The sequence below is a fragment of the Leuresthes tenuis genome, unplaced genomic scaffold, assembly GCF_036924035.1.
Source record: "Leuresthes tenuis unplaced genomic scaffold, fLeuTen1.0.hap1 SCAF_6, whole genome shotgun sequence".
Lineage (NCBI taxonomy): Eukaryota > Metazoa > Chordata > Actinopteri > Atheriniformes > Atherinopsidae > Leuresthes > Leuresthes tenuis.
This window is the reverse complement of record NW_027325360.1, coordinates 15,775,149-15,802,890: the sequence shown is the minus strand read 5'-3', so window position 1 is coordinate 15,802,890 and position 27,742 is coordinate 15,775,149. Positions and strand designations below refer to the sequence as shown.

General features: G+C 41.8%; 1 protein-coding gene across 3 annotated transcripts; it reads left to right on the top strand.

Annotated features, from left to right (window-relative positions):
* Window positions 1–182: 182 nt before the first annotated feature.
* On the top strand, window positions 183–27,742 carry agtpbp1 (ATP/GTP binding carboxypeptidase 1). Of its 3 annotated transcripts, none has more exons than XM_072387813.1 (26): window positions 183–303; window positions 1,658–1,716; window positions 2,576–2,706; window positions 9,076–9,143; window positions 9,742–9,805; window positions 10,083–10,229; window positions 10,567–10,698; window positions 10,861–10,954; window positions 11,127–11,164; window positions 11,478–11,686; window positions 11,787–11,964; window positions 13,001–13,089; window positions 13,423–13,539; window positions 14,380–15,143; window positions 15,244–15,327; window positions 15,504–15,593; window positions 15,814–15,962; window positions 16,127–16,214; window positions 16,598–16,742; window positions 16,897–17,047; window positions 18,156–18,336; window positions 18,544–18,673; window positions 19,140–19,271; window positions 20,127–20,303; window positions 21,182–21,333; window positions 25,819–27,742. In XM_072387813.1, exons 2-26 carry the CDS (start codon window positions 1,685–1,687, stop codon window positions 25,985–25,987), a joined length of 3,711 nt encoding a protein of 1,236 aa, XP_072243914.1. In that variant the 5' UTR covers window positions 183–303; window positions 1,658–1,684; the 3' UTR covers window positions 25,988–27,742. The 3 variants fall into 3 exon arrangements, with proteins under 3 accessions (XP_072243914.1, XP_072243913.1, XP_072243915.1); XM_072387812.1 differs by having other exon boundaries at window positions 25,816–27,742; XM_072387814.1 differs by lacking the exons at window positions 183–303; window positions 1,658–1,716; window positions 2,576–2,706 and adding an exon at window positions 6,996–7,294 and having other exon boundaries at window positions 25,816–27,742.

The following is a 27,742-nucleotide window of genomic DNA, read 5'->3' as shown; positions in this document are numbered from 1 at the left end:
AACTCTCAACGAAGCGCTTGTGGCTCAAAACTGGCCAGTGACAGTATGAAACCATTAATAAATTGTATCATAGGATGCACTTAACTATCGGCTTCTATGTAAATGCGCTTAAAACAACCCACACAGTGATACATAGCTACTCTCGCGTTATTCGCTGGTAGACCCTTTAACAGACAGTTTTGTCTGCACTCATCACAACATCATCAGCAGGGCGTTTCAAGCAACGGTCATAAACAGTGGCTGACTCACTTATCTTGAAACCGGGCCTGCTTAAACGGGATAACAGTTCCTTTTTTTGTACAGGTTTGTACAATCCAGATTTTTTTGTTGTAAATTCTCCAAATTCAATTTATCTAAGATCGGTCTTTACTCTGTGGTTAGCAATACTGTTAGCATGTGTCCAGTTAGCTAGCCTGCTGGTGCAGACAGGCGGACGTTAATGAGTGACTAGTCCAGCAGGTGCAGTGGTCACCGGCTTCTGCTTGGTTATATAACTTAAAAGCATCTTGTTTAAGGAAAAAAAATCAACCAAACACTTGGAGTTTTCCTTGCTAATAATAGCCCATTGACAGTGAATCCCTGCGTGCCAATGTAATGAGAGTAGCAAACATGCTTCCCTAATGGGTTCTGCATTGTGGAAGTAGACCGTTATTCCAGTCAGTCGGTCATCTGTCCAGTGTTAGCCAACCTTGATAACATGCATGCTTTATAGCCTTCTTTGAAAAAAGTGTGGCCTGACCTGTAGCTACAAGTGTTTTCCCTCTGTTTATCCTTACATTGCCAGATCACCTGGTTGTACCTGTTTTCTTACAACAGAAGGTGACGGTCTATAGAATTCTAAGACTGCGAGTTTGTAAAATCCCTGAATGGGTCTCTTCACGTTAGCTAATATAGCTGAAACCTTTGTTTTTACTGAAATAGGTTTGTCCAAAATGTTTTGCATTGCTTAGATTGCTCTCAGTCTGACCTGTCCTTTGCAGCAAATCAGAATCTTATCATCAAACTCATCACATCACAAACTCATTTTTTCCCAAATGGGAGTTTGATGCCTGCAAGTGTCCCTGTGTTACCACCACTTGGGTGTATCTGCAGCAGTTCAGATACAACATGAAGCCATATGCCAGTCTCACAGTATATTATTGTATGATGGTTGACTGTAATAATTTAAGCCCTATTTGCTTATCTATGATGCTGGGTGAAAAATGCAAAAGGGTTCTTGAGGCTCATTTGCATGTGCACCTCTCTCCGACCTGCCTGTCTGACTGGCCTTTAAGTTTCAATTGGAATAAAGCGTTTGGTTAACAAAAACAAAAAAAAAGGTCCTTTCATTCTCATAATTTTTAACCCGATAACCATAATCCATATCTCCTGAGATGATTATCATACTGGGAATATTTTTAACAAGCCCACTCTACACAGCTCACTAGTTTGATACAGGTCTGGTTCATATTTATAGAACAGGACATTCAAAGCTGGGGACAGTTAAGCTTTATTGTCAGCTGGTTTTGGCATAGTTGCTCGATTGCCTTCAGTGAATGTCCAGCAGGGATTAATTTGATACCCGGGTAAAGGTTACTCGTGCTTGTGTCTAAATGATACAGAATGTTTATGTATTTCCTCTTTCATCAATGCAGGGTTTCCTTTCTTTCCCTTGCAGACGACATGACATTTTGAGGTGGTAAAAATGAACAAACCAAAAATGGCCACAGAGAAGGGGTGAGTTGATGCAAACACACGTGGAGGTAGTGATGTGCATGCATCTGCTTTTGTGAGGAAGCTGCTCTGTCGCAACCTTCGGCTCCACTACTAAGACCACTGTTAATCCTGTGTGTTGCTGTATGTGAGGAAGAGGAGTATGTCTGCGTTTGTGCCAGAGACCACTGTATGGAGATAATTGGCCTCTCCAAAAACAGCCATGTCAATTTGTCATGACTAAAAATAATTCTTGTTCATCTATGTGACTGTTTATTTAGGTTCTATATCTGTTTTTGCCTTCTGCCGTTACTTTTAACTTCTCATTCTTCACATTTATTTTCATTTTTCTGTCTCAAGCACCCCCCCCCCCCCCCCCCCCCCCCCCCCATCTCTCATCTCACTCTCTCTTTATAAGGGCATGAGAATTTTTGCTCCACTGGGTACAAGCAGAATTTTGAGTCTCTCTCCAGTGTTTGCCCCCACTGTAACAACTGACCCCTAATCTCCTGTTTCCAGCTGAGTGCCAGTGGGCTAATATTATTAGAAAAGGATGGGTCACTACCCCAGAAATAGCGAAGCACTAGGAGGCAGCCTTAATCGTAAGCTTTATTAGAATAAATAACTTAAAAAGATTGCAGCCTGGTTTTAGACACGGATTACTGGTTTTGTAATTGTTTGGCTGTATACTCAGTGAGCATATGAGGTCATGTGAAACTGATGGGATGTTTTTTTTTTCTTTTGCAAAAGTAACTCAATGCTTGCTGCTTTTGTCACTTGTGTAATAAAACCAATCCACCCTTCTCCAAGCACAGTGGTGCAAAAGAAACTCTATGCCGTTGCTTGCGATCTTCCTAAAGGTAAAATGTCTGTGTGTTTTCAGGGTTCCCAGTAACTCCAGGGTTCTCATGCTCCTGGGTCAACTGGAGAGGATGAATGGAGAGGCCTTGGTGAGGGATGTTGAAATGGCAAGACAGGTCACCACAAAGATCCTCCATCTCATACAGACACAGGGTGAGAGCATATACCAGTCAGAGGTCTTTGCTATGAATCACAGTGATGAAAATTCGAGACATGATTCCTCAATATTCACATGTTTTATGAAGTGTTTATTCAACAATAAATTCAGATTGTCATTTAAAGTTACTATGAGAGGTGGCATAAAAAGCAGACTCTGATAGCGACGTGCTGTATGATCCCTTGGTCCATTTAAAGGACTGTTGCGCTGTTTTCTAATTGCATCAGATGCAGCAGAATCAACTGCTGCTTCCAATGTACACAGTTCTTACTTTCTACTAAAACCTTATATTACATTAGTCAGCTTGACAGGCAACACTCCAGTCACACGGTTACTGTTTGCTTATTATAAGCAATTTTGGGCATGTTTTTCGGTAAAGTCGTTTAGAAATATAAGGGTGTTTTGGGTCTGTTTTTGAAGAGCAGTCTCTTATCTGGACTTGCTCTCTGTATGTCTTGCATCTCTCTCCATTTTACCCCAGATTGCAAAAAAAAAAAGAAAGATCAGAACAATGTAGCTGGGTAGGGCTCCCTTTTAATTACTGAGAAGTTATTTATGAGACAGTCAAAGCTGAATGTGTAATCAGATCAGATCCGGTTCACTTACGCCACAGTCAAACGCATTACTTTATCTTTTTGTTTGCTGATGTGGAAAATAGTTTTGTCATTAGTATTTTGATACACATTTACTCAAAAGCCATTGTCAGAGTGAACTAGTTTATGTATATAAATATATATATATATGCACACACACACACACACACATAAGCACACACTCAAAACAGATATGTCTAATGAAACCCAGAAATGTCGTGATGCTCTCCATACGGGTGGAGAAAGAAGAAAAGGCTATCTGAGAGTACAAAAAGTGGACTTTTCCATTTATGTCTCAATCCCAAAGTTGTATCAAGACCAAACAGCAACATCCCGCTGGGAATGTTGTAAGGGGAAACAATAGTGGACGTTGCAAATGACATAGATGTCATATGTTTGTTCAAGGGGACATTCATTGTTCACTGGGATATATCTGCAGCCAAAATGCCTGTTTTCTCCTCCTGATGTAAGATCTTCACACCTGTCTATGCTGCCCTTCGTCCTCCACTGTGAATACAGATGATTTGGCAGATTTTCCAAAACTACCGTTGCAAAAAAAAAAAACATAGGATCAAAGGATCAAAAGAAATGTGAAATATCTACATTGTTCTAATCTCGCTCGGCACTGTTTTCATCAGTAAGTTTGAACCTAATTGAGATGGCTGTTCAAAGACCAGTTCTATTTGCATACAGTTTTAAGCTGTGCGACGTTGGTTGAAAATGTCTTTTACTGCCATAATATTGAGATATTGAAAAGAAGAAGATGATTTCAGTAGGTTTATTGGGGAAAATTGCTTATTGCAAAATATGTTGAATCATTTTTTGTTTTATTTTGAGCGTATAGATAAAAGTTTAGTCCAACCTCTCAGGCCCTCTTGCTGCAAAGAGGGAGGTGCAGATGGGGCCTGAAGAAGGACTTCTGTGTTTGAGGGAAAGTGCTCTGCTCCCACAGGAGGCTCCATTATCACTCGTATGAATAATCAGACAGACTTCTCGCGTCCATTGTGTTTCTTGTATCAGCCGAGGTGTTTTTCCTCTTTTCCTCGCTCTTTTCGCTTTGCATGCAGATGCTGCCCGTCTCTTACCAGCAACGAACGGATTTTCAAAAACAAAAAATAGTCCCTGACATCCCAGATAAGAGTGAATTATTTTCCCTCAGGTAAACGTCACCTGATGAATCATGGAAAATAAAGAGAAGAAGATTCAAATGAAAGGCTTTCGTATGGTCTTGTCCTGTTTGAGATGAAATGTCGACTGCAAAAGTCGCACATTGCAATGCATCCACAGGACAGTGGTGGATGATCGCACGGTAGCATGTTGAAGAAAAACTCCTCTGAAACGTCCAGTCAGAGGGAGAAAACTCCAGGATGGAGCTCACACATTATCCAGATTTGTTATAATGAGAAGACTTCCTCTGACCAAATTCAGAGCCTTCGCCACAAAGTGGAAACCATTCATGTCTCAAGTGTGAATGTGAGTAGAAGTAAATTAAAGCCGTTAAAGTGTGTTCTTCAGTCCATGTTCATGAACCACGCTTTTAGAAAAGATATAATCTCACAGTCTGTGATGGAATGTTCATCTTATGTTGAAGCTGTTTTAGAATGTAAGGTGAAGTTTGGACTGTGAGGCCATTTTGGTGAAGATGGGAGCTTTAAAAACGATTGAATAGAGCGGGTAGATAGCAGCCGTTCAGTCGAACATTGATTGAAACGAGGTGCTCGAAATATCACGGCACGACAAACCGAACACCTCGGAAAATAAGCCCAAAGCGGAATCACCAGCTTTCTGAACTAGCTTGGAAATAAATACTGTAACCATCAGGCAGTTCGGATTTGTTGGTGTATTGAACTTCATCTGTTTTAGCCCAGTGTTGCTGATGAAATTGATTTAGTGGCCTCTTAGAGCCAGAGTCTGTTTGGTCAGAGATATTTTATCTAAGTTTGAGTTACTTCCCTCCAGCAGAGATTATTAGCAGGCTCTAAAGATCTGATAAGCTTAGCTCTGCTTAACACAACACGGCTCCATTTCATTGTCATTCTCGCACTTGTAGTCTCCAGTCAGTCAGTAATGACACATGACGAACACATGCACACATCCAAAAAAAGAAGGAAATGACACTTTATTTTTCTTCTTCTGCATTTGTACTTGCCTGACACATTTAATCAGACATTAATATGCAGCACTAGTGTAGTCCAGTTGATTAATTCATTAAAGACTTGTTTAGCGTGTTAACTGTGTAAGTGGAGATGGGTCGGTGTGGCGGTAGCCGAGGGCCGTGCCGCGATGGACTGATCCGGAGTTTCCCCAGTCTCTGATTACTCAGGAGGACCGTGGAGAAGGCCATCTCACGGCGGAAAAAGAAGGCCAGGTGCCATGTACGTGTTGAACACCGTGAAACACGAGTGTGCTCCTGTTAGCAGGGAGCAGCTACTGCAAGCTTGGATTAATGGAAATATCAGTTTCACATTGTTGCACTGGTCTAACAGTCACTAAATGCATTTGTCAAAGTGGCAAGGTTAACTGACAGTTTTGATACTCGCGTAGGTCATTTATCAAGCAAAAAAATGCCAAGCATTCTCAAGTTACTACCGCTCAAATGCTAGGATTTCCTGGTATTCTCGCTTTGACAGCACTGTAAATAGCACATCTCTGTATTTTCGAATCTTGGAAGCACACAACATGCTTTCTGAGGAGCCAGTATTTGGTATGTACTTTTTGTTGTATTGATCAACTTTAGGGGGCAAAAAAATCTAATATCTAATCTAACATGTTCATTTAAAATTAGAAAGCGATGCTTGCAGACAATACCTAATCAAGACCCCCGCTGTGGGATGAATCCCATGTATGTCAGTACATACTTGTTGCTGTGGAGCCAGTGGTTTCTCGGTCGGTGGCATTTTCTGCGCGGCTTTTCGTGAATGAGAGCCCGTTTCAATCAGTGCAGCATTTGTGGAATGCTTTCTCTGACGTGTTTTGTGCCGAATCATTAATTTGCACTTGCTGACACACTTTGAGCTTCCCTTTTGAACTTCGTACCGTCTCACTTTCTTGAATTCCATCCCCCTCTTCGTGTAATTTGGTACATTATTTTTCTTCAAAGCAAAGCTGCAGTTAATCTGTTATGACTGATGGGCGCAATGGAAAAGCTTCTGCCTGTATTGCTATCAATCACGATATACAGCTGTTCCCCTCTCATCTACTGCTTAGCTGTCTGTCAGAGCCTCCCCTGCACAGCCACAACTTGAAATGTGTATGAGCGTGACGTTGGTTCGAGGGAGGTGGGGGGGGGGGGGGGGGGGGGGGGGGGGGCGTGCGTCTGTGACCCTGTTCACAGTAACTATACACTCCAGGAGGGACTTTGCTGTCCTCTCGTCTCAAGTTCAGAGTCTTATGGGCTTATGCGGCAGTAAAGAGATACCTTAAAAAAGAACAAGGGAAAGTTGGGAGTGGAGTCGGCTCGTGTTTGTTGCAGAGCTGTGCAACAAACACAAAGATGTGGTTTGGTGGGAAACGAATTCGGTCGTAAAATAAAGCGCTTGTTTTCTGTCTTGCATTCGCTTCCAGAAAACGAGCGTTTCCACTTCTTTGAGCAACATGCCGTCGGTGTTCCATCAAAGCAGTCTGCGGTTGAGTTTTGGAAGCGTGCAGGGGGAGGTGCTTATTTATAAACAGAGTGTGTGGAACATGGTAGACGAGTAGGGGGATTGGGTTGACCAGTTGAAGAGATTACTTTTTGCCTTAGAGGGATTGGAACATACCAGCAAAGCTATAAAAGTGATTTATTGTTTGGCATCATATACTGTAGAGCGTTTGACTCCGAGGCGTTTTGATTTACAGGAGACCTAAAGTCTTCAGACTGCAGTGGAAGTCAACCTGACATTTTGGAGAATAGGACACCTTTTTTCATTCAAAGCCTCTGTGCACTTCCAGACTTGTTTTGACATGGAGTATCGCTACACCAGGACATACAATTACCCCTCGGACCCAGAAGGTAGAGTCCAAATGGGAAACGATGGAAGCAAATTATTTAACAACTTAAGTTAAAAAAAAAAATCCTTAACATTTTTTTTTTTTAAATCCTTCAAGGTATAGATTCCGATAGCTGAATTGCAAGCATTAACTATGCTTGCAATTCAGTGGGTGCTTATGCTTAAAATATTTCAGTTATTTGACTTGGGTCGGGTCAAGTGAAAGCGAGAAGTTCGAATAAACATTCCGCAGTTCATGTGGGATATTTAAAGTCATCTTGAACAAATAACTGCAGTTGCTGAAGAAGGAGTGAAGATGATGGGTTTCTGGGCTAAACTGAAATGCAACAGGTTGATGAGCAGGGCTTCTAGTTTAGTTTCTCTCATAAATGTGGGCGTTGTAGCGTGCAGAGGGCTTACTTTTCAGGTGTTGAAATGCTCATTTGTTTTGAGTACCTTTTAAAAAGTCTGGCATGACAGTAATGTTTGGAGGTTTATTCTCTCCGTCGCACTGAAGTGTGTGCATGGATGTTTCTTTTCACATTCTCAGATATGCATATGTGTGTGTGTGTGTGTGCATGTGTGTGATTCAACAGAACACACATCCCTCGGTATCGGTCTATAATTTAATGCTGGCATAATTTTAGGAAAGAGATCACAAGTCGTGAGAGCTGCGCACTTGACACATTTCATCCCCCATATACACCCGTTAATGACGCATTGCATGTAGTGCCAGATACTTTAACTCCCCAGACACACACCAGCTCACCATCGTGGAATATAATCCGCCATTTGGGTTTTTGTCTGCTATTTTTGCACAATATGCTGCCTTGCAGGGAAATCTGACATACAAGCATGATCTAAGTCTATTTTTCTATCCGTTTAAATAACATTTGCTGTATTTTTACTCTTCTCTAACCTTGTTAGTCATTTGGAGTACAGACTTTGGTAACCGCTCTGTTCCCTTTTTTTTTTTTGGATTTGAAAAGGACCGTTACTAAGCTGTGTCAAAAAGGTCAGGAATCTGTTGTCTCCTCATTTACAGGCCAAGAACTGGGTTTCTAGGGGGAGGATTGAGGCATGAAGTAAAGCAAGGGAGCCTATCGGAAGATGTGCACCTTTTTTACATCTTATTGGGAGCCCTTTTATTCGTTAACGTGTGCAGAAGCATTGATAAAATGCTAAAAATGTGCATTAAAGGTTAAGCATATGAGATCTTGAACACTAATAGCAGCAAACAGCTCTCTGCTATGTTAAGATACAATGGATTAACAGTGTCCTTACCAGGGAATGAAGTCACTCTCCCTCTTTGTTGTAATCCGAGCCTCTCACTAAGTTCTATGTTGTGGCAACCGATATGGCAGCAAGTCGCTTTTGCATGCGAGTTCTTCACTTCCAGTGGAGATGCATTCAGCTGTGAGCCACATTCCAGACTCTTCTGCCCCCCCCCCCAAAAATGATGTTTCTGCTAATTTGGCAGCCCAACAAACGGGAAAAGGCCAATGTCAACATTGCAATAACCCCACAAGCTGCTTAAAGGCTTTAAGTTGGGTTTTAGTTTTTGTTGAGCTTGTTTTAGTCTCAGAATCCGCTGCCCTCTTTTGACTTTCATTGTCATATGTTGCGCCTTCGATACAGTTTAATAGTGATAAGTTGTTTTCGCAAATTACAAAACGGTGTAAGCGGCATATGGAACTAGCTGCTGTACCAGCCCTCGCCCCAGATTTTATTTGACACAAATGAATTTGTTCATTTGTATATTATCATTTCTGACCATTTTTTTTTGCTTTGTGGTGTGTTACAGAAAAAAGTGGAAAAGAGGTCATGTCGAAAGGTTCCACTGGAATGGAGGTCATCCTGGCTTCACTGGAGGTCAGCGCATGCATCACAACGTGGCTAACGCCATCATAGCGCTCGACAGCAACACTCACAAGGCCTAGTTTTTTTTTTTTTTTTTTTACATTACGGCAACAAAGGAGACGAAGTTGCTGCACTTTATTGTAACTAGTTTTCTTACTCTTCAGAGTCCGTGAAATCTGCTTATGGAGCTTGTTGAGGACAATATCCTACCCGAGATGCAGATTTCAGAGAGACGGTGTGCTTTAGTTACTCTGTCGCACATATGAAACAAAAGCTTTTTGATACTGATACTGAATAAAATGTGTTTTCATCCAGCATGCAGACAAAAATGTTAGACTGTGTTCCTACTCTTCCTCTTTTTTTTTCCCAGCCCGTAGATGAACTATAGCTAAATTCATTGTTGTATGAAACGACATCGCTTTAGTCTGCAAAGGGTTCATTTTGAGTTCGCCTGCTTTCATTACCAATAGCAACAATGCTGCTGATGCTACACTGATCACCCAAGTTTATGGACATGAAACAGTTCAGCTGGAGACACTGGCAGAGGTTGTTACAGTTTGCTGTGCTGTATATATTATTTTAACAAGCCTATTATCTGTGACTTTGACAGAAGTCCAGGGATGTCCAGACATCCCTGAACATCCTCTATATTCTTACCGAGCTGCTGACTGTGGGTGAGTAGATTTCATTAGTTTTTAAAAAAATTTAAAATCAAGCCTGATAACATGCCCTCTCTTGCTTTAATGTTATTTGTGGATGCATTAAAAGTGAGTTTAAAAGGCAGTACATAGGTAGCTTTTGGTTTTCTTTCCAAAAAAATGCTCAAATGATGGAAAATTGGGAATGCAGCTTAGACTGATTGTATCAATATTTCGCCAATCGGTTGTAATTTTGTCCTAATTGTGGTTTCATGACTATTAATGCTGTTCTATTTGTGGTTCTCTGTCTTAGGCAGAGGTCGCAGGGTGGGAGTGTTTGTGTCCAAAGGAGGAACAGGGATATTATTCCAGGTTCTGATCATTTCCAGTAAAGAGTTGCCTCCCAGTGAGGAACTCATGCTGCAGCTACACTCCCTGCTGGCCAAGGTTGGCCAGAAAGGTATGCTTTTACTCCACCAGCAAGCACACTGACCGTTTGTTTCCTAAACTTCGCTGATGCTTTCCATTTGTCCGTTTTCTTCCTTTGATTTTTGTTGCATGTCCAACATTTATCGTCAGTTGAGTCCCATCTATTTTTAACTGTTTGCCTGCTTCTAGCTGCATTTTTTTTTCCAGCCATTACAACCCCTTGTAGGTCAGGGAATAGCTCCTCATAAGCATGATGTAAACGATAAAGCAAGGACTCAGTCATAAAGCGTGATCCTAGTAGTAAGAATTGATGGAATAAAAAGATCTTTGTTTTCTGCATACTGATATTTCACTTGTGTTCGTTTTAGACAGAAAATTTGGAGTGAAGGCACGTTTGAGTGGAGCTCTGAACGTCACGACCAACCTCATAAAACAGAATCTACAGAATACCAAGCTGCTTCTGCCCTGTCTGCAGGTTCTGAGGGTATACTGCACCAACTGTACGTAAACTGTAAACACACCTCACAATTTGACCTATTTGTCTTGATGCTGAGGCAGATTAAAGTCCAGACAGACTGTGTCCCAGACAGTTCTTGACTGTAAATATACATGCGATGTTAACTAGTTGTTTCTGTGATGGTTTTGTTTTTATACATGTAAAGCGGTGAATGCCATTTCATTGGGCAAGAATGGAGCTGTGGAACTTATGTTCAAGATTGTTGGACCGTACAGCAAGAAGAACACCAGCCTGCTCAAGTAAGTGTCTTCCTCCTTTAACTAGTTAGCATGAATGCTGAGTTCTACTAAACTAGTGACACCCACGGGCTTCTCCTCTTTGACCTTTTTTCCGACACTTATTTAGCATCTCTCAGTGACACTGATGTTTGACAGACCTTGTGACCCATTTGCCTTGTTTCAAAATCAACAGGGTAGCTCTGGACGCACTGGGAGCTCTGCTCAAATCCAGTGAGTAATTTGCTTTGTAGCCTTGAATTCATGCTCTTCACTAGTATAGTGATCTTTTTTTATCAGTGTCATGTCCGTGCGGTATATAGCTCGCCTCTGCCTTTTCTCATCCCCATCTGCCATGCCTTTCTGTTCAGCTTTGAAGCATATGCTGTAATTGATCATTAAGTGGATTTCATGTTCTCTGACTCTCCACACTGTCCTCTTTACTGTTTTGATGTTCATGTATCACGCCTCTTATCATCCCATCCCGCAGTGACAAAGCGGTATGCGTCAGTGCTTTATTTGCTTTTTCATATCCTCCCTTTTATAGAAACTAATGCTCGTCGTGCAGTGGATGGCAGCTACGTACCTGTCTTGCTCGCTCTGTATCTGGATTGGCATCGCAATGACTTGCGACATCGCCACATGCTGATCCGTAAGGGGCTGCTGGTCTGCCTCAGGAACATTACCAATATCAAAGTCGGTCGGAAGGCGTTCATCGAGTCGGACGGGATGAGGATTCTCTACAACTCGTCCACCGTGAGTGAGAAGTTGCATGTGAATACGGAGCAGGTGGCACACACACGTGCACATACCGAGGTGCAGCTACCCTTTACTCTCTGTGTGGTTTTGCTTGCAGGAATGTCTGCCGGTGCGGACTCTGGATCCTCTGGTCAACACTTCGAGTCTCATCATGAGGAAATGTTTTCCTAAGAACCGCTTGCCTTTGCCTACCATCAAGTCGGCCTTCCACTTCCAGCTGCCTCACATTCCCGCGGGAGGGCCTGTGGCACAGCTGTACAGCCAGCCTCCTGGAGGTGAGACACACGGGACACATTCACAAACAGCCACACAATTTGCCAGTGTACGCCCAGTTTGTCAAAGTTAACGTGAACGCCTCTCATGACCATAAAATGCAGACACCTTTTTATTGCAGTCGTCACTGCTAGATTTAGTCCTTCATACCATAAAGACACTCGGATATTGCTTATATCCCTGGATCAACTAAATGGACAATGGCAACACTCTTGTCACTGCTGCACACAATGTGCCTTTCAGGAAGAACAAGCCATCAGCCCTGCAACAAGCCCTTAAAGAAGGGTAAGACGTACGTAATCCTCAGATTACATAGATTCACTCCCTATGGCTGTGTCATTTACCTCACGTCACTCTGTAACTTCACTAATCTAACACATGACATGTGTTAGCAATGAAGACGCTTCATGCACATTACACAGAGCTTGCTTGCTCACTATTAGGCGTATATACTCGCAATGTTCTCTAATTTTCTTCCTACATTGTGTCTACAGGCTGTCTGGTGAAATGTTTGATCTCTTTTCCTTTTCCTTCCAGCTAATCTAAGATTAAAAGCTTCCCGCCACATATATTTATGTATAGTGCTAACATAAATTGTCATTGTAGGTGTCCCCACACATAAGTTATCTTCCTTTGTTCGTGAGGAAAATAACGACAGTTACGTACTGCACATTGTATTAAATTCTAAGTCCTGAAAACATGGTGGCGATGTAGCTAACGCAACCAGTAGAGCAGTGTAAAAGATGTTAGATAACATTTACAGTAAGATCATCAGCTCATTTCGGAGGTTGTATTTGAAGAAATGTTCTCGGAATTTCTTCTTTTCTCTTGATCATCCATCTCTTGATCACTCCTGCTCCTGCTCACATCTTTATTTTAACATCTCTTTGTCTCTGTCAGAAACTCATTTACGAAGGTCATCTGAGTTCTTCTGTTTGTCTTGTTATAAACAAACTCCAAAACCCATTTTCGATCAAACTTCCAGCGTTTGGGAAACTTGACATCGATAATCTCTGTGTCTCTATGTATTGTGCCCAGTGGATGATGTGGTCGATGAAAGTGACGATAACGAGGATGCAGATACAGATACTGAGAATGACGAAGATGAGAAGGATAGTTGCATTCTGGTAATAATCTATACTTCCTTTTCACATTAGAACGTTATGTTTTACTCTTAGTGTTCGGAATGTGAATTCGTTTTCCCTTTTTGATGATGCTGCTGTTGGTAATGATTAAATCAGGGAAGCATTGTGATCTGTAATATCATTTGTAAGATTGTGACAATTCTGCAAACTGCTGTTTTCTCTTCACACATCTTTTAATTTCCAGCAGAGGGCAGTCATAAATCACTGCCACACAATGCCAGCCATGTCTGTCGACAGACTCAGCAGCCTGTAAACACATGCAGGCTGCATAATGGGCAGCCTTACATGTTACTTTCTCTGTGTTCTCCCATTCAGAATGATGACATAGAAACAGACCTTGACAAATTACATCCCAAGAGGAGCATTAACCGTCCATTCGAGGAGTTGAAGGCCTACGAGAGATTCTTCTCGGAGTTATCTGAAGACTTTCAGGTAAGTGTTTGATATTGATTTGTTTTTTTTTTTCCATCACTGAAGATAGTGCTTATTGACTCGAGCTGTATGTTTGAGGTGGTTGTCATGCTTGGTCGTCATGCAAGAACAAATCTCGACACCCTGTTTCTGCGATTGTAGAAAAAGTAGAGACGGGTAGATTTTAACGGTTCGCAAATAAACTTTAGAGTTTCCATTTTTCATGACGCAGTGAACGGTGCAGAGTGACTCAGTGTGGCTGCTGCATCATGTTGTCGACAATCTGTAGACATTTATACGATTGATGTGTTCTTTTTCGTTCTTATATTTAAAATATTTGCTTTTATGATAAAGTACTAAATAGCTCTTATCACCCAAATGGAGACAACACACCCAACGGTGTTAAACAAATGTTCTTATGCTGGTTGGATTTCATCAGAACCAAACAAAGAAAATGCCAAAAACAACCAAAAATGGTATCTGACTTTTCATGGGTCCATGGTCAACCTGCTTTGACCCTGCTTTTGATCCCCCAATGAATGAATTACTCGTTGACAAAGTTTGGCAATATGTTCTATATTTAGATGTTAGGTTATATTGGTCATAACATTAAACCACCTGTCTAATTTTTCTGTGGGTCTGCTTGTCCTGCCAGAACATCTCTGACTTATCAGGGCATGAACAAGCGAGCACAGTGATGTTGGCAGCAGCTAAATGATCGGTTTAGTTTCAGCTCGAAATATGTAGTGATGTCATTGGCTCACGGGCAGCTTTCCAGTCTGGTACAAATTGATTGAGATATACTTTTATTGGAATATCATCTTTCAGAATTGACTCTTTATGTCATTATTGTTCCTCCAGGGGTATAACTTTGACTGCTCAAAGAGTACTTCTACTACATCTTCATCAACGTCCTTCTCGTCGTCGGCATCGACTCGGTCCACTCGGCCGATCGTGGTGCCCACAGCTGCGGCCCTGTCCCCAAAGCACATCCCCATACCAAACTCGCATGAGGATTACAACTCTGTTAAAGGACATCGCACTCAGCCGTCTCCCTCTGCTCCCACATCCACCCACAGTGCTCCTCTAACACCTCTGGAGCTGGATACGATCCACCTCAATAAGGACAACACCAACATTCCTACCCCAGATGGACGTCCCAATCTGTCCTCATTCAGCAGGTCCCCCTCTCAAGGGCAGATGATTGAACAAGAACTAACGCATCCATTGGAGTGTGTCTCTCTAGATGACGAGGGGGGGCCGAATGCAGAGGAAGGATCGGAGGGAGTCAAACACGGAGACTCTCCAGTCAATAGTACGAGGCACATTCAATCCCCTTTGCTCCTTGGAGGTATCCCTACACGCCGCGTAGGGGGAGGAGGCAGTAACTGGGGTTCAGATTGTGGCTCAGAGGGTGCCGATGATGAAGGAGGGGAAGGTGCAGTTCTGGAGGTGCCAGACACGGCCCTCCTCCTCCCACTGCATGACCCCGACCTTTACGTGGAGATGGTGAAGGGGACGCACTCTGTCCCACAGTACGCTGAGGTGGCCTACCCAGACTACTTCGGTCACGTGGCACCAACATTTAGCGAACCTCTTCTGGAGAGACTTTATGGTGTACAGAGGTGAGATGTTTTTTTATCAGAGGTGTTTAGCAAAAGCAATTTTGGGTAGAAATGTGGAATAACAGCAGCGGAATAAAACTTTGTGTCTCTGACTCTGCAGGTCCAAGATATTCCAGGACATTGAGAGGTTAATTCATCCTAATGACATCCTGGATAAAGTAGTTTATGATCTGGACATTCCCAGGTGAGTTTCCCGTGGCTAACTTTGGTCTGCGTCAGTGCTTCAGAGTTTGTATTTAATCAGCATCTCGCAGATAAAAGCGACAGCTTTGACAAAGCTGCCCATTTACGCTCCATGTATTTAAAGGGACTTCTCAACACTATCTATCGCTTCTTCTAAATGCCGTCTGTCTTTTTCAGTTGTCCCGTGATTGAGGACAATGGTGAATCCCTGAAGTTCAACTCTCAGTTTGAGTCGGGCAACCTCCGGAAGGCAGTTCAAGTTAGGAAGTAAGTGGGGAAGTATCTGTTCTGGTGAAGAGTGGAGAGATAACCACTGATGAATGTTGCAATCTTAATTAGATCAACTTTCTGAAATGAGGTCAATTATCACTCAGTTCAGCATATGTCTCACAGCCATGTTAGACAGTTTGGATTATAACCAAGAGTAATGTTTGTGGGTGATGTTTGAATTCATATTTGCGTTTTTTATCTTGTCCTTTTTCTGCAGATATGAATATGACCTTGTGCTGAATGCAGATATCAACAGTAACCATTACCATCAGTGGTTTTACTTTGAGGTGAGCGGCATGCGCGTCGGAACTACTTACCGCTTCAACCTCATCAACTGCGAGAAGTCAAACAGCCAGTTTAACTACGGTGAGACAAACATCAACATCTGAGTACAACTGTGGAGTTCCAAACAGGCATTCAGACGATGTGTGCGTTAGCGTAGCTTTTGCATGACATCGGGGGGGTCGTTAATGCAGCGGGATTCACGTTTTTCGTGTTTTGCTTCTGTGTACGTGTGCGTTCATGTGCAGGCATGCAGGCTCTGATGTACTCTGTGCAGGAGGCCATAAACGGCAGGCCTCGCTGGGTCAGAACAGGAGCAGACATCTGTTACTATAAGTACGTAAACACAGATTGTAATGGACACGCACATATAGATATTGAGGAGAAAAGCCTCAAAATCAACTTTAAAAATGAGTATTTGAGTTGTATAGGAGAAGATTGTTTTTAATACATTACTTTTAACTTTTACTTTTAACGTATCTTTCGTAGCTTGATGAAAAATTTCAACTCCGTTGTTTGAAGAACCTCCTTTTTTATTTCATTGTATACAATTTTCCAATCAAACATAATTCAAGAATGACATCGATACGTGTTGTGTAGTGTTGCTCTAATATACAATACAATATTCCAAAGAAGTTACCGTCTGACGCTGGGATTTGGGTGCTTCTGCACACGGTTCAGCTGTGTTCAGCTCATTCAATGTTACCCCCTCTCCACAGGAATCACTTCGCAAGGAGTTCCATTGCAGCTGGTGGGCAGAAAGGAAAGTCCTATTATACAATGACCTTCAGCACAAGCTTCAGTCATAAGGATGATGTCTGCTACTTCGCCTATCATTACCCTTATACGTACTCTACTCTTAAGGTATTGTTTTGCTGCACGCTTGAACATTTGCTTCTGGAAGTAAAAGATACCGATAAAAGCTAAGTGGGATTTGGGGTAAAAGCAAATGTAAAATGTACAAAATGGTGTTCGTGAGACAGAAATGAAAACTACAATTTTTTTGCGTTGCATTCAGATGCACCTTTCCAAACTGGAGGATTTGAGGACACCTCAGATCTACCTGAGACAGGACGTACTGTGTGAAACCCTCAGCGGGAACAGCTGCCCACTTCTCACCATCACTGCCATGCCGGAGTCCAACTCCAATGATCACATCTGTCAATTTCGTAAGTAAATGAATGTGGGTCTCCATTCCTACGACGTTTTACTCCCTGCATGAGTCTCATATGTCCTGGAAATACTGGGAAAGTACCGTTAGCCCTCCAGCTGCCTATTTGCTCAGTGTAACCATGATATTGGTACCAAAATTCGTTTGTGCGTCTAATGGTAACAAAATGCATGCATTTTAAACTGTTCTACTCCCGAAAAGCCAGCATCATATCGGGTCCTGTTCACTACAATGCGGTCCGTGATGCGTAACAAACGAATCCAAGCCTTTTCCCCAACTGTGTTCCTGGCCTGGGAAAACAAAGCCAATCCACAGATTGCAGGGTCTTTTGAGAAGCTTAAAAAAAAAGATCCCAAGTAGAACACGATCTCCGAAAAGGAAATCCTACCTCTCACTCACTGAGACATGTGTGAAAAGGTTGTAGAAAATAAGTCTTGCTCGCAAGAGTTTGAGACTACTGGATAGAACGAGTTTCTTCCTCATGAAAATACTAAAACCTTTTCTTTTTTTATTTTTAGGTGACATTTAAGGTGATAACACATCGTTTTTAGATAATGACAATTTTATATGCCAGTATGACTGCAAGTCCAAAACTGAATTTTAGTCAATGGTTGGTTAATTACACTGACCATACTATCCAAACGTGTCATTTCTTTTCCATATAAGCTCTCACTGACATATCCAGACTGTTGTGTTCCGCACAGAAGTTTATTCTCGACTGCAGGGGAAAAGTCCACGACTTTCTCAGCAAATGGAGCTCTCTCGGGCACAGAGTTTGATTGACTTCAGATTATTTGGTCACAAGTAATTTGTCATGACTTAAAGCTCTTCTGGCCCCTATAAAAGAAGAAGAATTTCACAAGTAAATTATACGAAATGTTCCTTTCTGTTGGTCCAGTAACATTAAGGTGAATAATGTCAAATAAGAAAAGCCTTCGGGTGTTGGGGAGTGCTTGCTTTCTCAAATAGATTTTCGGCCCTCTGTTGTTTGCTGATGCTGTTTCCCAGCTGTGGGAAACTTTAAATTGAAGAACCCTTTTTTCCCCCTCGTTCCATCTTCCTGTGTACGCGTTCATTCTTTGCCCTCTCGCTTTCTCCCTCTGCAGGGAATCGCCCATTGATCTTCTTGTCAGCCAGAGTGCACCCTGGAGAGACCAACGCTAGCTGGGTAATGAAGGGCACGCTGGAGTTCCTGATGGGCACCAGCCCGCTGGCAGTCAGCCTGAGAGAGGCCTACATCTTCAAGATAGTCCCCATGCTGAACCCTGATGGAGTTGTTAATGGAAAGTGAGTACGGGAGATGGAACAGAATTAACACCCTCACAACTCTCAAGAATACCCTCATGTGCTGAACCTAGGCCTGCACGGTGGTCACAGCTTTATCTACATTAACACACACTTTAAATCTTGTCTAAAAGGATTCTCTAGCTGTTGCTCTGTTGTCTTCCACTCTGTACCCTTCCCTTCCCCTTTGTCGTCTCCTCTCTGCCGTAGTCATCGTTGTTCTCTGAGCGGAGAGGATCTGAATCGCCAGTGGCTGAACCCCAATCCTGAGCTCCACCCCACCATCTACCATACTAAGAGCCTGCTGCAGTATCTTGCGTACATACAAAAGGCACCACTGGTATGATCTCAGATTAACTGGAGTTGGATTAGTTTGGGGCAATTTGCACTTTGGAACATCATTTTTCATTAACCTCTTGGTTAACCGCTGTGCCACTTCTATTCGGCTGCATGGCCACAATATTAAACACCAGATATAGTTTTATGACATGAAAACACCCTCTGCTGGCCTCTGTGTTGCACTTTGTTTGAGCAAGTAGGATGTAATGAGATTTCTTTAATGAGAGAAGGGAAAAGGATGGTGACTTAAAAAGCAGGGTCAGTAATTAACAGCATTTCTAATATTTATTTCTTTTAATAGTAATAAAGCCCCTTTTTAATTAACTTGTGTTTAATGTCTAAATGTATTTTGTACCTCTTAAATTCCTTAGATTTTGTTGAACATTATGCAATATACATCATAATATTTCCTCTGCTACACTTTTTTTTTGTTTTCTGTGTGTTTGTGTGTGTGCATGAATGCACAGGTGTTCTGTGATTACCACGGCCATTCCAGAAAAAAGAACGTCTTCATGTATGGCTGTAGTGTGAAGGAGACGGTGTGGCAGACCAACATTAGTGCAACTTCAAGTGACCTACAGGAGGACCTCGGATACAGGGTGAACACACACACACACACACAAAAGAAATGAATAATTAGTCTTACCCCAAGGTGTCTTCTGCTATTTGCCAATCAGTTCACTTTTTTTTGTATAAAATCTAAATTAAATCACATTGCAGTGTCCTTTTAAAACAGGCAGTTATAGAGCTGCCCCTGCTCTCTGTTCAAGTAACCTCGTGTAACGTAATTAAGTTATTCGCCGCCTGTTTACCTTTCGATATATGCAATGATACTGAAAAAAAAAAAGAGAGATGCTCTGTCAAAAGTAAATGACAGAGTCGACACTTAGATTTGTTTTACTGTAGTTCCAAGTTTTTCAAAGATCCACCTTAAATTGTTGCTCTGGAAGGCAAATTGATTTTTCTTTCCATTTCTCAGTCAAACCAGTAGCTCTTCTATTAGATAGGAGATACACCCGGTACTCAAACATTTCTGTGGCCTTGTTTAGGTAGCAGATGTGACATATAAAGAGAGCTATAAGGAGCACAACACATTAAATTAGAAATTTGTCATTTTTCAGAGCTCAGTTCCAGCACAACAGTGCTGATTCAACTGATTCAAACTGAAGATTTTAAACTTCTTTCATTTTTTAAAATTTTTTATTCTGGATCAACCTCTTGTGCAAAATTGTGGAGAAAAGCTAAAAATGAACGATCAACCCCTCCCCCGGTTCTGATGCTCCATGTGAAGTTCTACCAGCACGGTTTTTGAGGAGCAGAAATGCGAGCAACTTGGCTCGAAGCAGACCTGAAGCTGCAGCCCCGCCCTCACTGTTACTTCAGTTCACCGTAGCTGCAAACCTGCACACATCTACACAAACACATTGACAGATTTTCACTTTTTTTTTTTCCAGACGCTTCCTAAGATCCTGTCCCAGATTGCCCCAGCCTTCAGCATGGCCAGCTGCAGTTTTGTTGTGGAGCGCTCCAAAGAGTCGACTGCCCGTGTGGTTGTTTGGAGAGAGATAGGAGTAAAACGCAGCTACACTATGGAGAGCACTCTCTGTGGCTGTGACCAGGGCAAATATAAGGTATGTTTATTTGAGCTGGACCTGGTTTACTGTATTTGCAATAAGCTTGTAATTAAATTTCGCCTTGATTTTGTTGAGGTTGTTTTTTTAAATATGTGTGTAGTTAATTTCCGGGCTGATGAGAACGAGACGCCCCTTTAAATCTCCAAATGTCCACCAGGTGGTAGTGTGGTGCTATTCTTCCTCTTCCTCTCTTGGACTCGTCTCTTTTCTTTCTTTTGCTTCCTTTTTGGCTTCATTATCTCCCTCTCTTCTTTCTCTTCATGTCTCTCCATCCCAGAGGATCGCTTTCCTACTAAATTTTGCCAATGTCAACATTTAATATATTCAGAGTTCTTGGATGCCCCCCTCATTCTGTGTGGAAGTGTTTGTCCAGATGTTCAGGAACTAATATCTTTGCTGCCAAGCCAAGTTTTGATGTTCCTATTTCTGCTCTGGGGAAAAAGAATCATGAAGGTTTTTTTGGTTGAGCTCGAGGTTGACTTTGTGTGTGGCTGCTGCTGTGCAAGTTTTCATTCACTTTTATGACTTCTTAACAGCTTCTCGAACTTAAATATTGAACAGTGTGGATTTTAATGGGGTTGTAGGTACAGGTGCATATATCTTTGAAAGTGTGCTTCCTGAAATTTAAATATATTCTCATGAAATTTCCTGACCAAGTGCTTTGCAGCATTGAGAATTGGTTCCATCCACAGACTGCAGAGTAGCAAGGAAAACTCCACAGCAGCTATGTCAAAGTATGAGTTATTTAGGTTTATATATCTGAAAATCGTAAGCACATACAAGGTGATTTGGTCGCTTTTTGTTCTAAAAGTTTATTTTTTTTCTGGTGAACACGTGTGCTCATCGAGTCTTTTTGATGTTAACGTTTTCTCTAGGGTCTTCACATCGGCACCAGAGAGCTGGAAGAGATGGGAGCTCAGTTCTGCATGGCCCTGCTGAGGTTAAAGAGGTTGACGGGACTCCGCAATCACCAACATCTGCTGGATTTGGAGAGCGATATCATTGGGACACACACGAAAGTAGTGAGGTCTGTAATGAAGAACTTGTTGGAAAGTTCCATGTGTTGCCACTTTGCTGTAGTACAGGCACTTTGGCCGTCCTTACATCTGGCTTTAATGCTTTGGTGGTTCAACCAATAGTGGACAGCTCTCGAGTGCAGGTGTTAACGCACGTAGGACACATTCAGATCTGTTCCCTTGGGCATCATTCACAGAAAACTCCCTGCACCACATTCATCTTAATTTCAGCAATAACAAAACAAAAGTGAGCTCAGAACTACAGCTTTGGGTCAGTGTCGCAGGTCCTGGGGGCCGCTGGTTACGCTTTAAAACGGGTATTTTGATGTTCCATAATGTGAAGAGTTTATTAAGGCGGGGAAAGTGATGTTGCACAAAAGACGCAAACAGCCAAGTGTGTGAATTATTGCAGCCAGTGAGGATATTTTTTCTCGTGAAAAAATGTCATTTTTTTTGCAAGCTTACAGACGATTAGAAAGGTTAAATGCCTCACTTTGCATGTCTTTAATCAGCAGAGGTGCGCTCACTCAGAGCTCTCCGTCACAGATCAATCATTTAACCTTTTTGCATAATTTGCCACCTTAAAGTGTATCAATAGCCTTGTCTTTTGAAAGATTTGTCAAAGTAGACTCAAGCACAGCTGAGACATGTTAATATCTGTATCTATAATGAAATCAGTCAGGCCGCTTAATATATGTAAGGATTTAGCAGAAATTGTCATTAGATCTTCTGCTTTAATGTTTGTTGCTCACAGTTTACTGTGTGACGTTACCGGCCGGATCGGTTGCATTTAGGTTAAAGTTCAACTTTATGAAGCATCAGAAGCGGCTGTGGACGTCCTGTAATTCCAGCAGTGAAATGAAATACTTGGAAGCTCTTTACATATGATCAGACCACTCGATAGGGATGTAAATAGCTCTCTAAAGATCACAAGCACAACGTTAAATCAGGTGATACAGCACCTCAGCCCTTTTGGTGAGGGCACTTTTATTCGTATTTGTGAACCAGCTATAGTCTGTCAGTAACGTTTGTCACGGTGGGACCGTCAATCTGGTTGTTTTCTGAAGCATTACCCAAGAAACAGTTGAAGACCTGTAAATATGCAGGGCTGCCGTGAGCATCATTGGCATTCTATCAGTTCTGTCACACAGTGGAGGTTTTCAGGGTCACACGGAGAAGTCGGTGACACAGGACTGCACACTGAGGATTAAATGCACATTGAACATGTAAACTCGGCTGCCTGTCTGCGTGGCCCGAATACATTTGCATGCTATTACACACCTAAGTATCAGTGCAATCAAGGGCCACTGCGCTGAATGTGTTCTTAGTTCAGCTGTATGACGAATGTTAATCTCACCAGTCCACACAGTTTAATGCACATCTTTATTGACACTTATTGGCACAACATCCTTTCTTTGTACAGGAGTATAATCAGTGATTCTTTCACTCGTTTTAAAGAATCAGTTTTAGTTTTTCATGTTTTTTTTTTTTTTTTTTTTTATGTATGACGACATCTTCTTAGTATAAACAAACGTTCTACAAACCAACTGTGCCTTTTATTGTCTGTGTCTTCCATCCCTCTTACTGTGTGAATAATAGAATCAAATTGATGTGATAAAAGGTTCACTCAAATAAACAGGATTACAGCAAAAAAGAATAATGAATTCATAATACATCCAAAAGTAATACAAATGTTTCTTCCAGTTTTGGTATTTTAATAAAGAAAAGGTATTTTTTTTAATGTTTTTTTGTTTAACTTCAGGATTCAGTGTTTTAGCTTCTGTCATCACACTCGTGCAAATATTACCAAGCTAAATTTCATGAAACTCGGCATTAAGCAAGAAAGAAAAACCCACAAAGTTTTTGATGGAATCCGAATTCCTTTCCTGCCATCCACCTATTTTCTGTTCCCGCTTTATCAAATTCAGAGTTGCAGGGGAGCTGGAGCCTGTCTCAGCTGCCCTCCAGGAGAGATGAGGGGTACGCGCTGGACAGGTCGCCGGGCCATTGCAGGACCAAAAAAAGCGACTATGCATGCTCACACTCACTCCAGTGCTCAGTTTAGAATCACCAGCTGACCCAACATGCATGAGTTCCTATAGAGAACATCCAACTCCCCACAGAAAGGCCCCAGATCAGATCTGAACCTTCTTGGTAACCACAGACCCTGCAGCCCTCCCTGTGCTGTTGCCGTCTAGTTTAAACTTAAAAGTTAATATTTATCATTTGACTGCATTTTCTTATTCGGAGTACGCAGTTTAACCATTATTCTTTTTAAGAATATATGATTTTGTTATACAATCCTAAAACAATGTGCAGAGCGCTGGGATTTAAAGATAAAATCTGGCTGTAATTCTAAATGCGGATCCAAATCTAAATACCTGTTCCTTCAAAAATGGTAGCCACGACAATGTTTCTGGAGTCTACATCCATATTTTAAGAAATGCAGCAGATGGCACAAACAGTGAGTCAGCACTACTCTTCTTCATCAGAAAAGTTGCCACAGAGCTTCACACGGTATCTAATCGCCTTGACTGAAATTACCAGTCTGGAATTATGTGGTCCACACATCCTGAATTGGACTTTGTTCCGCAACGCCACTTAATTATTAAACTTGGCCAAACGCAAGCTGTGACTGCCAAGGTTATCGTCATTTCTTTTCATTTTAGAATGTCAACGGTCTCTGAGACGATGTGCGAAAGTGGTTGATTCAGAAGAAAGGCTTTATGCATAAAACCACTTAATGCTCACATCTCTTTCTGCCAGCATCTCGCAGTCTCTTTCTTACCAACCTATCTACTCTCATATTGATATATTCATTCATCATTCATGTGTCTGATCATTAAGGGACTCCAAAAGTGTCTGTGTGAGTACCCTCTGGGATTGGTTGCTCTCATCCTCTGGATTTATGGTTTTATGCGTGGGGCTTGCTATGCCAGCACTTACCGTTTAATAGGGCAAACAACGATTGTGGACATTTGGAGGCGCCTCTCAGTGTTCCTAAATGGGTGGATTCGGGGGTGAGTTTGTTTTTTTTGTGCGACTTTGAGGAGGACAGCGAGATGATGGTTTAGAGTCGCGGACGCTTCCGAAAAGTGAAGGAAAGCAGTTGAGGTTTTAATGTTCATGCACGAATTTGTACGTTAGATGACTGCAGCTGCTTAATCCTGAAAAATAAGCTGGGTTTGATATTTCCGTAATGGCCTGTAATGGTTGATACACAACTTTCATAATTCGTTTGGACAATATTTTGTCTGTCATTACACACACGCACACGCACGCACGCACGCACGCACGCACGCACACACACACACACACACACACACACACACTTACGGTACATATGCACAATTTCTCTGTATCTCTGTCTCTCTTATGCACTCACACTGTTGGGAGCTCTTTGTCTGACCCCCCCCCCCCGTCAACTGTCTCCCTGGGATCACATTTCAGACCATTAACACCATTAAAAACCCACTAAAGCCACTAAAACCTCAAAGAACCAGTAACCATTTAACCATTAAGACCCATAGGAAAAAAACACACACAGCCTAACTACCTAGAGCTTGTAAGCATCGTTTGTTAGCAGTCTCGATTTTGTTGTGATTTAAAAAATGCATCTTACACTTCATGTTGCTGTATTTTCACTGCCGACTTTTTTTCAAATGAAAGTCTGATTTGAATGAGAGTTATTTTCTGGTATAGAAACAGTTGCTTTCTTTATCAGTGGATGGATTGATTGATCAGAAGCAATTTGGACAGTCTATCGTTAAAAAAAACCCCAAAAAAACTATTCGTCACGCTTGGGTTTTATTAAATTGGAATTCAGTTTGCATTTAATAACTTTATCACATCACCAAAACAAAAAATGACTGCTACATTGTAGTTTCCTTTTTGGATAGATAGAATATTATTTCATGAAGTAAAACAGTTTATTTTTTTTCCTTCATGAAATAAAAAGACTGTGTTAATGATCTTGAACAGTTTAAAGGGATATTTCTTTGTTACGTGGGCTCGTGTTAAGCCCTGATAAGTTGACAATCTCTTGCCTACAGCTGCCTTCTGTATCAGCCAGTAGTTTGCTTTGTGACTACACAGCGCATTCTAACAGCTTTGTGTCATAACATAGAATGCGTTTTGCAAATCCGCCGTGTCGCTGATGCAGAAGTGACTAAGTGGGAAAATCCTCAATACAGTATTTGCGCCAACTGCTATTAAAGCTTCGAGGTTTGAGTTCTTTTAGATGGAGAAAAAAATTTGCCACGGCCTCCTTCTCATTAGCTTTTAGCTTTAACTCATCTGATAGAAAATCATCGGATTCTCTAGAATAAGGACGCTCTAATTCTGAAGAATCGGCGGGTTAAAACACCGACTACCTAAAAGTGCCTCACACAAGCCCACTTCAGAAAAGCAAACGTATTCCTGTAACATTTAGTTAAACGCTCATTATCTGTCACACCTGCGATAGTGACTTTTGTTTTTTCCCGTTTATTCAGCAGCTGCTCGACTACCTATGTGTTGGAGGAGGATGAGCCATCCTTTCTGGAGGCGATAGACTACAGCGCAGAAAGCAACGATGAGGATGCGGAACCTGAAAGCGAGCTTGCCGGCGAAGTCAACGAGAATCTGGATCAGCTGTCGGACTCTGAAACTAACCACAGGGACTAGTGCTGAGGTGCTCATTCCCTCTTTACTTGGTGGTTTGGGCTCAGAACTAGCCAATGCATGGGTTCTTAGTAGATCTACAGAGAGAGATTTCACAGGGCCTTTCACTGTTTCTGGTGAATAGCTTAGAGTTGCACCTGAACTGTTTGCTCATTTCTGAGATGAATTTATTTTGTTCCGCCCAACACAGGCGACACTGCGCTCCTTGAGGTGCATACTCCATCTGCCTTTCTCTTTATTTACACTGGTATGAGCAACAGTAAGTCGGGGCGGATTCCAATGAATGTTCTCACCTTTTAGCACCATACTATAACCCTCATAAGCCTCAGACACCATACAGCCTCTGAGGTTCACGTGTATAACCAGAGTTGCAAACTGCAGGCACCACCCATGCTAAACTTGAACACTTGTCCACAGGGCCGGTGGCTTCTTTAGTGTGTGAAACCCCGCTCCCTTGTGACGCAGTTTGATTGTTAAAAAAGAAAGAAAGAAAGAGAGAAACCTCCAAGTGACTGAAGAAAGCTGGACCTCCTGCTCTGACCAGCTTTAGGGAACAACCAACCTGCCTTCTCGTGAAACTTGTTGCAGATCTTGTCAGTTATCCAGAGTCTCATACACACACAAAAAAAGGTACACAGCTGCACCTGAGCACAGACTCCAGCCTTTCTCCCTTGTAACCTTTGCATAGAGTGCAGCCAGTCACGCGCAGTTTGTCTTTATGGAAAACTATTCACGTCACCTGAATGTAGAATGTTCACGTCTTTATGAAGACAGATGTTGTACAGTACATGAAATGCAGATGTAAACGCCACAGGTGTGGTTGGTCACATACAGCTGTTAGACATTTAGATGGAATGTATATCCACGTGTACTGTCAGTGTTACTATTGTTTTAATAATAGACGGTATTCTAAAGCAGTAATGAACAATAAGCATGAGCCGCAGTGAGCAGAAAAGCATTTTAGCACTTGATGAAAACATGATGAACAAACTGTAACAAGTAGTCACCTGTGAAGTCCTTCGAACTCATCCCAAAGCCGATGGTCACATTGCTGTAATGTTTTAAAAATAATACAAATATTTGCTTCCTTTTTATCCTTCTCGCGTGTGTACACTTTGGTGATTGGCCGAGGTGAGTCCCATGCAGACAAACGGACGGTGCGGCGTATCAAGAGGGAGAAAATAGTTTGGCTTTTTCTTTTTAAGTTAATTGAATTCTGTTTCTCTTGCATTTGTACATATGCGCATGGCTGGTTTTTATTTGTTTTTCTTTTTGTCTCTTAATTTATTAAGTTTTTAGGTTACATCGTGTGTTTGAGTCGGTGTGGGTGTAAAATGCGTTTGGAGGAGTATGAGTTATTCCATTATTCAGCTCAGCTAATGCCCCGAAAGTGTGTTTCTTTTCAATTTGATTATCCACTCTCCCTCTCTCCTTTCATTTTCCGTCTCTCTTTTCAGTCTAAACCCCTTTCACTCTTCTTCCTCTGTCCCTCCTTGGTCCAAGACTTTTCATATTTTTCTCATGAATATCTTACAAAACTTGGACGGCTATAGTTGTGGTTCCATGTGTGCGTGTGGAAGGGATATCCTATGTGTAACATGTGCGAGTTCATGTTGTTTTATCGGAATCGTGTGTGCTACTATATTTATGTTTGAATCCATTTATGTTGACGCATTACTTGGCTAATTTCAAATTAATTGTGTTGGAGAAAATTGAAGCTAAGAGTGAAAGCATGGGAAATAAAGATTTAAATACACA

Coding starts and splice junctions, on each gene's coding strand:
- agtpbp1 (XM_072387812.1), top strand. CDS start 1,685: ATGAACAAACCAAAAATGGCCACAGAGAAGGG. Junction 2,707..9,075: donor CCATCTCATACAGACACAGG/GTGAGAGCATAT, acceptor GGTGTGTTACAG/AAAAAAGTGGAAAAGAGGTC. Junction 18,674..19,139: donor ACATACAAAAGGCACCACTG/GTATGATCTCAG, acceptor ATGAATGCACAG/GTGTTCTGTGATTACCACGG.